Raw genomic sequence first — 14337 nt, forward strand, 5'->3', positions numbered from 1 at the left:
ATTGGCCTCAAGGCATGAGCCAGCAGTATTCTGAGGGTCCCAGGAATGGCGCCTCGTTATGGGAGCACTTGCTTAAATTAAACTATCTCAGTGCTCAGAGTGCTGACACAGTGAGCTCAGCAATGTGCACCAGGGCAGATAAGCTACAGGGGGCTAAGAGCTTGGACTTGGTGCCTCATACAATTTCAGACAAATCAAAATGTGCCTCAGGACACGGGAAAAAGTTCTTGAGACCTATTATTTCCGTTTCTGCTAAGGAAAAGACCGGGCTGGCAGAAGACACAAAGTAATGTTGAAATATGGAATGGCCTAGAAAAAGAAGCAACAAAGAAAAAGAAAGATTATTCCTCTAAAACTTTATCTTTGGGTAAAATGGATGGTGTAGTAAAGCTCTCACGGCAAAGGATTTTGTTAGCTAAAGGCGAGAGTGAAAAAGGCCAAATGACAGCAATTTACTAATCCCTGGGAATCTGTATCTGAGCTCATCTCAGAGAAGTGGCTCTTTCATAGCCCAGATTGCAGTTCAGTTTCTCAGAAGTGTTTTTTGCAGAGACGATCTCAGTTTAAAACAAAATCGATGAAGACCTCAAAAGATACTAATAAAGAATAAAAATTATCCGGGGCTCTTCTGTGTCAGTAATTTTTTCTACTTGTCATTATTTAGAACTCTTTGATGAGATATTTTCTTGGTGATAATCAAAATTATTGGGATTTTATTTTATTTTTTAAAACCCCTTAAATATTTTAACAGATTATAGCTAAAAAGAACAATTTTTAAGTGATTCATATTTCTGTGGGAGGTAGAAGAATGTTGCTCTCACAGGGTTCCATATCTAAAATTACACAGAAGCAATGTTATTAAAGTTCTAATCATTTATCTATGAATTTATGAATTAATGTTTCATGTAAACAAAATTTGCAATTGCTATCACATCTTTTTAAAGTAACATGAATAAGAAAAGATATAAATTGGAACAAACTAAAACCATAAAGTACATTTAAAGTACTAGAGTCCATGGATTTGATATCATATCAGTTTTGAACATTCGAATTGCCTCTCTTTTATCAGTGATTTGTAAGATATTACCTGTTAACTGTTGAGGATTATTTATCAGCTTCCTTCTGCCTTATCACCCAACTAAATCCTACCTAGTACGTTAGGAATCCAAATGGAAGAATGGGCTCAGCTATGCGACTTTAAGAACATTATGTCACTTCTCTTAGCCTCAGTTCCATCACATAAAATGGGAGAAATTATGGTACCTACTTTTTAGGATTACTGAGGGGACTGCATGAGAAAATGCACATTGCAAGCCTTCAATAAACAGTAGTTACTGTCTGTCATGGTCTAACCCAGAGCCCACCTCTTTCCATGAAAACATCTCCTGATCCTTCCTGCCCACAGCTTAAGCATACACTAATGCTTTGGGTTATTTGTCTTAAATCGGTGCCCCACCTATTTCACAGATGGCAGTGTGGTCTCCCAGGCAGAGAACCAGCCTTGAGGGTTATTCATTGCACCCCGCTAGCGCCCTGCTTTCCGGTAACCACGGGGTAGCTGGGCAAGCTCCCGCAGTCCAGTGATTCTCCGTCGGGTTTTGGGTGGGCCGCATCAGACCTTCCCGCAGGAGCCAAGTCTGACTCAGTCCACACAAAAATGTCACGTGGTGGGGTTTACTGTCTATTTGGCTTCGGTGGAACCACCACGCACAGAAAGGGTACAGTCTCCCTGGTCTGAGAGAAGACAGGTGCACCACGCCGGTGAGCGTGGGCACGAGCAGGGGGAGCGGTGTCCCGAGGGTCTCCCTCGCGAGGCAGAAATCTCGGGAGGGGCACTGGCCTTCCAGGGGAGGTGCCCTTCCGGCACATCAGCCCACGTGTTGGCCCCGGGCCCGGCTGCTGCCTCATCTGCTGGACTGGAAGGATCCAAGCCCGGGGCCGGGGGACTGCATCCCAGACCCGCCCCCGAGATCCAGGCAAGGTCCAGACTGCAGAGGTCGCTGATGCGGAGAGGTGGCCTCCTGGAGCCGGAACCAGAGACACTCTGTCAGTACAGCCAGGGTGGGTCACAGACGGCGGGAGACAGGTGCTGCGGCGCTCGGCAGGCGGCGCCCGGGTCGAGTCTCGCGATCCAGGGCCAGCAAAGCGTCATTCTATTGCCTGTGACCTCGGCTGACGGGGTCTTCGCATCCCCGCACAGCCACCTCGGCGCGCCACACGGTCAAGAAGTGGCTGCGGCAGGGTCCGCGCGTGGCCGCGGCTGCGCAGGCTGCCCAGGCCCGGGATGCCCGGCCCACACCGGGGCCGGTCTGGGCCCCGCCCCGCCAAGGCCCCGCCCAACAAGGCCCCGCCCAACAAGGCTTTTCCCCGCCAGGCCCCGCCCCCTCGGCGCCCGGAGGGGCGGGCCGCGCCGCCACGTGCTCCGACGCAGGGCCGCGCCCGCCGGCGGGGCAGAGCGCGGGCAGAGCACCGGCCTCTGGGCGCCACTCGCAGCGGGGCGGCGGCAGGCATGGCCACGGCGGCGGTGGCGGCGGTGGCTCGTGGGGCCGGTGCAAGGGCGGCGGCGTCCCTGCGGGGCGGCTGCCGGTCTGCGGGGCGGGGGCGGTCGCGCGCTGGCCCCGTGCAGCCCTTGTGCACAGCACCTGGGACCGCCCCGGACATGAAGCGCTACCTCTGGGAGCGCTACCGGGAGGCGAAGGGGAGCACGGAAGGTGAGTGAGGCTGGGACCCCCGGAGCCCTCGGTGCGTGGCGGGGGAGGGGGGCTCTCCCCGCCGGGCTGGGACGCCAGGTCTCGTCCCGTGCGGCTGTCGGGGAAGCCGGCACCCTCGGGCCCTCGCGGGTCCGCGGCTGACCTCCAGAGACCCTCCCCATCGTGACCCACGGTTGTCCCCAACCCCAGGCGACATCGCCTCTGCAGTGCGCTTCCGGGAAACGCGGAAAAATGCGCCTCCAGAAACTTTACAACTCTTGCCTTTCTCTTTTCGGGAAAACCGTTTTATAAATTCCTGGGGTTTTTTAGCCAGAAATATGCATCAGAAGCGCTTTGGGCTCTTCTGGGGGTTCCCCTGGCATCGCTTGGGAGTCGGTCACCCCCACGCACCGTTAGGTATTGTTATTAATAAACAACAGTAATAGTAACCTCCCGAGTCCGGCAGGCGGCGGGTTACGCTGGATTCCGGCTGCTAGGCAGGTGGCAGTGTCCGGAGGCTGATTTATTTTCCTTCTTTGTTTTAGGGGATAGGGGAGGATTTGCTGTGCTTGAAATAGGAGGGCTCCAGGTTGGGAGTGTTCTGAGTTATCTACTCACTCAGCGAGGAGGGGATTCCTGCGAGTGACCACTTTGTGGCCAGATGAACGTAAAATCAGCTTGGCTTGATTGCTGGTAAGGGAAACGGAGGGACGGAAAGAGGACCCAGTAAATACTAATGTCAGACACGTAAACTGTCTGCCTGAATTCTTCCCTGTACCTAGGAAGGAGGTGCCACATCCCCATCCTATAGATAAGAAACCTGGCCAAGGTCACACTTTGACCTCGGGTCTGTCTCAGCCCCTAACCCGTTGTCCCGTGTCCTGCGCTGCCTTGCAACAGCAGCTGACCATTTGGGAACTGGTGTAAAGGGCTAGTGATAATCCATTGGTGCTGCTTTTTTTCAGGGAAGATTGAGAATAGAAATTTTTATACTGATATTTTTGGGGGGGATGGTGGTGGAGGTGGCACAGAGAGGTAGGGAGAGAATATTTGGTGGAGGGAACATTTAGTAGAATCACATTTTCCATCTTTTGTCCAGAAGTCAGTTTAATGAAAGAACGCAAGACGCTTATATTCACCAATTGGAATAATTTTCTGAGGGAACTCAAAGTGGCTAGCAATGCAGAATTCTGTGAAATAGGGCTTGTTGTCTTAGCTTTTTTCTTTGCTCAGAGTTGAATTTTGCATCGGTTCTTGAAGTGGTGTGGGTGGCAAGAAGACTGGCTTTGGAGACGTTGGGAATTGCAGATCTTAGGCGAAAGGAATATAAAAGATCATCTAGCCCAATGGGCAGGCAAGACTTTTTAATTGAAATTTTAAATTGAGATATTTGTATTAAGTGCAATTGTAGGAATTAATACAGGGAGATCCAGCATAGCATTTGACCCCTTTCTCCCGCTGGCAACATTTTGTAAAACAATAGCACAGTATCACAACCAGTGTATTGACATTGATACAACGCACAGTTCTTATTCAGAATCCCCTAGTTTTACCTGTACTTATGTGTGTGTATTTAGTTCTGTACAGTTTTATCACGTGTGGGTACGTGTATCCAGCACCAGAGAAGATACACAACAGTTCACTACAAGGTTTCCTCATTTTGTCTCTATAGGCACACCCACCTCCCTCTTGATGCTCTTCCTAAATCTTGGGGCAGTATCTGTTGTCCACCTCTAAAATTTTTGTCATTTCAAAATGTTACATAGATGGAATCATACAGTATGCAACCTTTTGGAGTTGGCTTTGTTAGAATTGTCATGATTCCCTGGACGTTTATCCACGGTGTTGCATACCTTCGTTTTTGTTTATTGCTGAGTAGTATTCCATGTATGTATGTACCACAGTTTAACCATTGTTGAACTGCTGAGAGCTGTTCAGTCACACTTCACTCCTCGAAGGGCATCTGGTTTGCTCCTAGTTTTCGACCATTACAGATAAACCTGCTGTAAACATTTGTGTACAGATTTTTGTGTGAACATATATTTTCATTTCTCTAAATGCCGTTGCTTGGTTGCATGGCAGTTGTGTGTTTAGTTTCATAAGACACTACAGGCAAAATTTTTGCCATTCTGGTTTTACCGGCAAGGTTTGGTGCTGCAGATTGTGAGACTCTGGGGACGTCACAAAGCTCCACTTTCCTCATCTGTATAAAGGGGATGGATGCTGGTGGTACCAACATCATAGGGTTGTGGTGAGGAATGAGCGAGTCCATCCAGGAAGGGTGTTTAGAACAGTGCCTGGCAGAGGAGACAGCTGAAGGGTTGGGTGGTAAAGATCAGCATCAGGCCAGAGTTGGGCTTTGGGGTGGGATAATCCCAGGGGGATTTTGGAGTAGGACAGATTGAGGGAGATTTCAAGATTTGTTAGCTCTGTGACTTTGGTGGCAAGTTATTTTTCTCTGACCTGAGTTTTGCAACTGTAATGTGTGGATAAAGTGAGGATTTTTAGTGTGGATTTGGCACTCAGCAGATGCTCAGGAGATAGTAACTATTGTGGCTGGTTATTAAATAACTCAGTTTTAGACACTTAGTAATCGGTGGAGGTGAGTTAGCACCAGGGTCTAGGTCTCCTTTAGCTTAGGGTAGTGCCGTATGTGGCGTTGAACAAGCCACCTGACCTCTTTAGTCTTTCTATAACGTGAAGCCACTGAACTAAATAATATGTGAGCCTTTTCAAGTGTTACAGGTCTGAGAGTCAGTATTCGGGGTGCCCCATCCTGTCTCCATGCTCCCAGCACACGCCTACATCGTAGTGCCTGTTTCACCCCTGAGAACACAGGACCTTTCTTTCCTTCACCTTATCTGGGGCTGCACCACCTCTGTCCTCCTTTGGCTGCAGTCTGTACGCGTGTCCAACTTGCATTCTTTCACTAAGCATTTATTAAACGTAACAGTGGGCTTAAAAGCTGTTGATGCACACATGGAAGCGTCTGAGAGGGAGGGGCCCACAGTGGCTGAGCACCTGCTCAGGCCAAGTGAGAGGGACCCGAAAACAGGTGAGTGAGAGTCCAGCTTGGGGAAGACAAATCACAGGCCCCAGGGGATGCAGGAAGCACTTGACACTGTGTTTGTAGGAGTGAGGGCTCAGAAGAAATACTGATGTACATACAAAAATATATAAGTTGGTTTTTTTTTTTCTCCCCAGTTTACTAGAGGACAAAAGAATTTTGTTTTCTGCCTTCCTGATCATTGCTTTCCGGTGTTCCATCTCTTGCCTTAATCAAAACAGTCCCTTCAGGTGTATTCTCTTTGGAGCAGCTCCCAGAATGCAGCCTGCTCAGGAAAGAGATGGTTTTTAACTCCTTCTCTCTCACCCTCTTTTTTTGTTTTTTGTTTTTTTTTGCAAAAATTTAAAAAGTTTTTTAAAATAAACTGTATTTTCTAGATCACTTTTAGATTTACAGGGAAATTGCATGTTTCTATAAATCCCATATGCAGTTTTTCCTCTTCCATGACTCTTGCGATTTATAATCAGAGTTACTGCACAGAGCTCCTAAAACCCTTGGAATTTCCCAAGTACACTACAGAGATGGATAAAAGTGTCTTTTTTATTTTCATTAGGTGCCTTTTGGAATACCCCTAGGCAAGCACAGGGTGGGACCTGGTTGCCAGGGAACCCAGTCTCCTGGTTAGAGAGTCAGCGCTTTGTGTTTGCTGACCTCCACCCCTCGGGGAGGGGAGAGGGGCTGCAGATTGAATCGATTGCCAATGGCCAATGATTTAATCATTGCCTGTGTAATGAAGACTCCTTAGTGCCTCCATAAAAAGCCAGAAGGATGGGGTTTTGAGAGCTTCTGGGTTGAGGAACACGTGGAGATTCGTTTGGGGAGAGTGGTACATCCAGTGAGGGCATGGAAATTCCTCGCCCTGAACACGTACTTTGTCCTGTGCATCTCTTCCATCTGGCTCTTCCTGAGTTGTATCCTTTTACAGTGAACCAGTCATCTAGAAAGTAAGGTGTCTCCCCAAGTTCTGTGAGCCACTCTAGTAAATTAATTGAACCCAAGGAGGGAGGGGCAGTGGAACCTCCAGTCTATAGCCGGTCTGTCAGAGGCACAGGGGACCACCTGGACTTGCAGTTGAAGTTGGGCAGGGGGCAGTCTTGTAGGACTGAGCCCTTAACCTGTAGGATGTGATGCTCTCCCTAGGAGGTGTCAGAAGTGAGTTGTGTTGTAGGACACCCTGCTGTGTCCAAGAATTGGTGGCCTGGGGAAAAAACTCACATTGGAATTGGGTGTAGAACCCTTTAGGTACATTTGTCACAGGTAACCAGTATTGACTCATTGTCAGTATGTATCAGTATTAACCAAAGTCCATGTTGAATTCAGAATTCCTTAGTGTTTAACCTAGCGTCCATTTCTACTCCCAAGATCCCATCCACAATAGCAGACTGCGTTTAGTTATCACGTCTTTTTGGGCTCTTGGCTGTGACAGTGTCTTAGAATTTCCTTGTTTACCATGACCTTGACAGTTTTCAGGAATACTGTTCACATACTTTGTAGACTGTCCCTCACTTGGGATTTGTTCCTTTTTTTAAACCTGAGGTTTCTGGACATGTAATATTTATGTATCTTAAGTCAAACTCAGCCCAAAGAGAAGGTTCTTTATATTGTTAGGAAAAGAAATACTGGTTTATTTCCTTATTGGTTACCTCTAGCAAAAATTTCCTATAGAACTGTGGGTCTCAACCAGAGTAAGGGAGGGGGGCATTTTGACCCCCAGGGGATGTTTGGCAATGTCTGGAGACCTTTTTGATTGTCACAACAAAGGGGGCGATGCTGGCCTCTAGTGGGTGGAGGCCAGGGATGTTGCTGAACATCCTACAATGTATAGTACGCCCCGCCCCCAAAGAATAACCCAGCTTCAGATGTATATAGTGCCAAGACTGAGAAACCTTGTCGTAAAGTCTTAAGGAATCATTGTGTGATTATAATTTAAAGGGATGGATATATGTGTGTGTTATTTTCTGTTATTTCTGTTGTGAGCGACTTCTTTGAACTGAATCCCTGGGCTTCCCTGTGTGCTCATCAGACAGTTATCCTGGCCCGTTACCTAAGAATGGAACATTCTTGTGCCTTCAAGAGGAGTTACTCCAGCCATACATTTGGGTGCCTGGTGGATTCCCCTGCTTCAGAGGTCATCTCAGAGCCTGGTCTCTTTAGAACATTTGGCTGCTTGGCTATGAAGTATATTAAGTTGTGGAAAGAAGTATGGGGATAAGTGCAACGTGTTAGAATAAGCTTTTACAGGGTGTCAAAGGATTTATTTAGAATTAATTCTTGGTTGATGTTTAGTGAGGACTGTGTGTAGCACAAGGATGTGAACTTAGTGTGTATAGAATAAGTACGAGGGTGAGTAAAAATTATCTGCACTCTGGCTGTAGAATTTATTTTAATTAACTTTTAGAAAAGACAAATATCATTTTTCGACATAACCTCCTTGCTTTTCAGTATACTTCGTCCAGTTGTCAACAAGCTTTCGTATTCCCTCATTAAAAAATGTTTTAGCCTGAGCTGCGAGCCACTGTCTTCACGTGGTTGGGCATCTGGCTCCTTCTTGATGGCTAACACTTGTGCGACCTTCCTTGAACTTCTCTATCCATTCATACACACTTGTTCATGACAAAACACTTCCTCCATACTGCGCACAAAGCCTTTGATAAATAACGGCACCAGGTACACCCTCAGACCACAAAAAACGAATCACTGCATGCTGCTCTTCTTTCGTGCAAATCACAAGTGGGGCATACACTTTTGCTCGCACCACAGTTACAAATGAACTGATGTAACACGTTCACACTTGCACACCAGTGACTAGGGAGACAGTAGCCTTGAACGGAAAGTGCTGATAAGACTGTGGCCAAACAGAGGTTTTAATATAACCGGAGTGTGTATAATTTTTGACTCACCCTTGTACAAAATGCAAACCCTTCCCTTGAGGAACCGCAGTGGGTTAAAGAGATACCTGTAAGATAATTTAAAAATTAGGCCAGTGTTTCTCAGACTGAGTTCCACCATCTTATGAGAGATGTGGTTAAAGAAATGTGCAAAATGTATGTTAAAGGAGCTTTTTTACAGATAGGCTTATCAGAGCTAGTGAATCAGAGCCTTTAAAATACATGATCCAAGAGGGAGATGGAGGTATAGTACTTCCCAAATAAATTTGACCGTGGAACTCCTTTTTTTGAGGTTATAGTTCAAAATAGATGTTCTAAAGAATACTTTAGGAAGTTCTAATAATATCATAACAAGAATGTATATTAATAATGTACAAATCCATTATTGTAACCAGAAATATGGTTTTTATTTTCTTTAAAATTTATTTTGTTGAAGTATAGTTGATTTACAATGCTGTGTTAATTTCTGCAGTACAGCAAAGTGATTCAGTTATGCATATATATATATGTATATATATATATACACATTCTTTTTCATATTCTTTTCTACTATGGTTTATCACAGGATATTGAATATAGTTCCCTGTGCTCTACAGTAGGACCTTGTTGTTTATCCATCCTATATATAATAGTTTGCATCTACTAATCCCAAACTCCCCGTCTTCCCTCCCCATCCCCACAACCATAAGTCTGTTCTCTGTGAGTCTGTTTCTGTTTTGTAGATTTCATTTGTGTTGTATTTTAGGTTCCACATATAAGTGATATAATATGGTATTTGTCTTTCTCTTTCTGACTTACTTCACTTAGTATGATCATCTCTAGTTGCATCCATGTTGCTGCAGATGACATTATTTTGTCCTTTTTTATGGCTGAGTAGTATTCCATTGTATATATGTACCCTGCCTTTATCCATTCATCTGTCAAGGGACATTTAGGTTGTTTCTATGTCTTGGCTATTGTGAGGAGTTCTACTGTGAACATAGGGGTGCATGTATCTTTCTGAATTATAGTTTTATCCTGTTATATGCCCAGGAGTGGGATTGCTGGATCATACAGCAACTCTGCTTTTAGTTTTTTTGAGGAATCTCCATACAGATTTTCATAGTGGCTGCACCAGTTTACATCTCCATGAACAGTGTAGGAGGGTTTCCTTTTCTCCACACCCTCTCCAGCATTTGTTATTTGTAGATTTTTTAATGATGGCCATTCTGACCAGTGTGAGGTGGTACCTCATTGTGGTTTTGATTTTCATTTCTCTAATAATTAGTGATGTTGAGCATCTTTCCGTGTGCCTCTTGGCCATCTGTGTGTCTTCTTTGGAGAAAGACACATGCTTTTTCTATGCAGCAGAGAGAGAATAATAGAGAACCTTTGAGAATCTGGAGAAAGCTGTGTATTCTGTTTTTAGAGAAATATACACATTTGCACTATTACACATAACTCAAGCATGCACATACACAAACAATTTTGTATATTATTCCAAGGGGTTGCTGAAGCATCATTTGGTGAATCCAGCGCTCATTTATCCCCTCTGTTATCCTGCAAGAAAGCTTGAAGGACTGACGTGGTGGGATGCTTATGGAGGTAGAACTCAGCATGGGGACTGTTTTCTACATTAAAACTTGCACATAACAGCCAGAAGTCTGCCTGGAATAATGACATGTTTGGGGCCTGACACGTTTGAGGTTTTCTGAAACTGTTGTGGAGGTGGTAGGGTGACCCACCAGCAGAGTGAGGGGTTGAAATCTAGAATATTTTTCCCTCTTTCACTAGGGCATCTTGGATAGCATAAACAGGAAGTGAAAAGAGATAAAAATATAAAAAGGAGATGCAGAAATAATTTTGTCAGTCTTTGAAGGTAAGTGGAATTAAAAATGTTTTTTTTTTTCAGTAGTTCTTGAACTTGGTGGGCATATCAGAATCACCTGGGAGCTTGTTTAAAAAAAAAAAAAAGATTTCGAGGATCTAGCCTTGGGGATTCCGATTCACGGAGCCAGGGCCTAGGAATCTGTACTTTTACAAGCTGGCTTTGGAAACCTATCCTTAGTTGAGCTCTTGAAGACATGTGGAAACACGGACGCACTCTGTGTTTTAAAGTTCTTTTGGATTTTGGCTTTTAGCAGTTTGGTAGATGAGGTGGATAGTCTCAAAGCCTTTTTGTACAGGATCCTCATGGGAAAATGAAAAATACAGAGAGCATTGTCTGCATGTATAGCTGAGCTCTGAGCAACTGAAGAGAAATCACAGGAGCTGAAAATAAAGATTGGTGAACAACCCTGAAGGTGTTATGGTCTTGGGAACATTTATTGGGTTTTATTGGCTGTGTCTGCTGGGAGGGAGCGTGTACACACACACACACACACACACACACACACAGATGCCTGTAAATTCTATTCTGCTGAGAGGGGACACGCACACACACACAGTCTGAGACTGTCCAGTAAAGGACAGTCCTACAAAGGGCCACCTTCCATGCAGAGACAATAGGGAAGTTTGTCACTCTTGGTCTCTGCTCTAGACTTTCTCCTGTGTAGGTGGGTGTATGGTGAAAGTCTCCCCATGACCTTGTAATCACAGGCTTATCCTTACATGGGTGTGAATTTATTCTGCTTGTGCGGTCTGCTTGTGTAGTCTCATATGAGAAACGAACTAAAAGTGATAGTGTCCTGGGATTCCTGGTAGAAGCAAGCGCAGACTCTCCTGGATGAATAGACCTTCAACCCAGACCCAAAGGGGGAACAAAGAAATTGGTAGACCTGTGAGTAAATCTATCACTTATTGTCTATACAGAGTTCAGTCTGAAAGAGAGCAGGAGAGGAGGTAAACTGAGAAAAAGCAGGGAATATCATGAAAAGATGATGGTGGAAAAATTCCAAATTTATCAGTGATCATGGTAAACTCAGATTAAAAGATCATCAGATCATGTATAAGAAACAGTCTAGCTAGATGCTCTTCATAAGAGATACACCCCTAAATAAAGATGTAGAAAAGGTTGAAATTAACAGAACGGGAGCAGACATCTCAGGCAAACTCCAACCAAAGAAAACTAGCAAGTATCACTATCAGACAAGTACTGAAATGGCATTGAGAGGAAATAATGTTTACTATGGGAAGAGTTGCAAATTACAGTTCACAGACCAAATCTAGCCTCCTGTTATGGGAACACAGCCACACCCATTTGTTTCTATGTATCAAATTTTTTTTTTTTTTTTTGGCTCCTTTTGAGTTGACTTCAGAGTTGAGCAGGTGCAACAGGGACTATGTGGCTTCCACAGCACACAGTGTTTACTAACTGGACCTTCATAGAAAAGGTAGGTTGACTCCTGAACCAAAGCTGTGCTTATATATCAACATGGATGAGCCTCACAAAAATAAGACTGAGTGAAAAAAGCAAGTTGCAGATGTATACTAATTATAAAAGATTTGAAGACATAAAAGATACTGTAAATCCCTTGTAGGGATACACATGTATGTGGTCATAGTCTAAAGAAAGGCAGGAAGAATGATAAACACCCATCTCCTCGGCAGGAGGAGAGTGCAGGTGAGTTCTTAGAGGGTTTAGTTCCTAAGCTGCATGGTGGGAACCGGGTGTTGTTTGTATTATGTTTATACCTTTCTGTGTATTTTAGAAAAATAGTGTGACATATTCTTTAGAAATCTTTTGTTTAGGTGTGTGATATTGATGATCTGTGGCTACAGGAAAATAGCAAAAGGGCTTAAGGGAGAACCATGCCACATAATAATTTTCACGTTTTCAGGTAGGAAAGAAATTCCTAAAACAGGAGAGAACCAGAGGGGCTGCTGGAGGTCATGGAGTCCAGTCCTCTGCTTGGAGAAGGAATCCGTTTTCCGTAGCCCTCGTTCGTGGCCATCTGGCACCTGCTTGAGTTTGCCATGTGATCACAAGGCTGCCAGTTTTTATTTCGGATGGCCTGAGTCACAGAGAGTATGTAATTCCAATGCCCCTTCCATATGATAGCTGCTTAAATAGGAAGATGGTGATCATGCGTCATCCTGGCCGTCCCCTTTGGCTCCATTGTTTTGGAGGCTTGCCTTCACATTCACCCGAGTTTGTTGATATCTCACGTTGATGCTTGGTGCTGGCCACAGGGGGCCACCTGTCGCTGGACTGGTTCAAGGCGGAGGGAGGAATCGGCTCCTCCGTGGTCAGCATCCTTACTTCTGTTAGACGCCTCAGGAGTTCCCTGCTGGGTTAACTTGTGTGCAGTTTCCCATCAGCCAGGTCATTGCTGTATTGACAAGGTATATTTCAGAAGAAAGAAACATGAAACCAAAAACGCTTTTTTATAAACTTCCTTATACATTCTCAAATGTTAAAAAAACGCACTTAGCCAGTTGCGGAAGAATACTGTTTTCCTCCAGTGCTTCTTTATGTGCCTGTTATGCCTTAGCAAATGCTTAGAAGAAAATGATAGTTTTTATTTTTACTTTTTTTTTTTAAAGTTAGGTGCTGCATGTTACGTTGTTGACATGGTGCAGAGGGAGGCTGGATGATTGATCAGGCTGGGTTCTGTAGGAAACTTTTGTCCTTAAATGAGTTGGACCTTCACTTTGAGAAAGTCATCTTTCTCAGTTTGCTAGGGTTTTGAGGAACTGTTTTATACTAAGTGATCGTCTAAGATATTGATATGTAAACCTGAATAAAATTTTCATTTGTATTTAGAAATGAAACTCTCCAAGTGGATTGGAATGTTTCTTTTGCTCTCTTTGGAGCCGGAAAATCTACTTGAGAAACATGATTGATACCAAAATATCAGGATGTTGTTTGCACATCCATTCATTAATTTGGGCAGCATCCATGTGCCGGTTACTTTAGCTGTAATAGCGGACAAGCAGGCCTAGCTAGGGTGGCAATTTTCAAACTTCTTGCTCTTAGGACTCTTACACAATTAAAATTGTTGAAGGTCCCAAAGTTTTTGTTTATATAGGTTATACCGACGGTGACTGTATTGGAAATCAAAACCGAGAGATTTAAAGAATATACATTTATTGATTAAAATAACAGCAATAAATCTGTAGTTAACATAAATGACATACTTTTTATGAAAAGTGACTGTTTTCCAAAATAAAAGCAGAAGAATGTCGTGGTCTCACATTTTTGCAAAAATCTATAATATCTGGATTAATAAAAGACAACTGGATTTTCAGATCTGATGCTGCATTCAGTCTCTTGCAGTATTGAACCTCATGTAGTCTCTGGAAAGCTCCACTGTACATTGATGAGAGAACAAGAGTGAAAATGGCAAATAATCTCTGTGTGAAATACCACTCCTGTAACAAAGTATCACAAATTTAGTGACTTAAGACAAATTGGTTATCTTATAATTCTGGAGGTCAGCAGTCTGAAATGGGTCTAACTGGGCTAAAATCAAGGTGTTGGCAGGACTGCATTCCTTCCTGGAGGCTCCACTGGAAAAGGTTTCCTCGCCTTTTCCAGTTTCTAGAGGCTTCCCGCATTCTTTGCTTTATGGCCCCTTCCGGTTTCAAAGCCACCAACAGCTGGTTGGTCTTTCTCACGTCACATTACTCTGACACCGAAACTTCTGCCTTACACTTAAGGACCCTGTGATTACATTGGGCCAGTCTGGAAAATCCAGGATACTCTTTATCTTAAAGTTAGCTGATAAATAAGCCCTAATTCCATCTGCAACCTCAATTCCCCCTTTCCTCG

At 44.3% G+C, this 14337-nt stretch overlaps 1 protein-coding gene across 1 annotated transcript in view; it reads left to right on the forward strand.

Annotated features, from left to right (window-relative positions):
- The first annotated feature begins 2455 nt into the window (after positions 1–2455).
- Positions 2456–14337, forward strand: part of NT5DC3 (5'-nucleotidase domain containing 3) — a 61489-nt gene continuing 49607 nt past the window's right edge. The window contains exon 1 of the mRNA XM_057743440.1: positions 2456–2711. Within this exon, the coding sequence (XP_057599423.1) occupies positions 2510–2711 (202 nt within the window). The 5' untranslated portion in view covers positions 2456–2509. The remainder of the gene's footprint in view (positions 2712–14337) is intronic.

This window comes from Hippopotamus amphibius, chromosome 7 (genome assembly GCF_030028045.1).
Source record: "Hippopotamus amphibius kiboko isolate mHipAmp2 chromosome 7, mHipAmp2.hap2, whole genome shotgun sequence".
NCBI lineage: Eukaryota > Metazoa > Chordata > Mammalia > Artiodactyla > Hippopotamidae > Hippopotamus > Hippopotamus amphibius.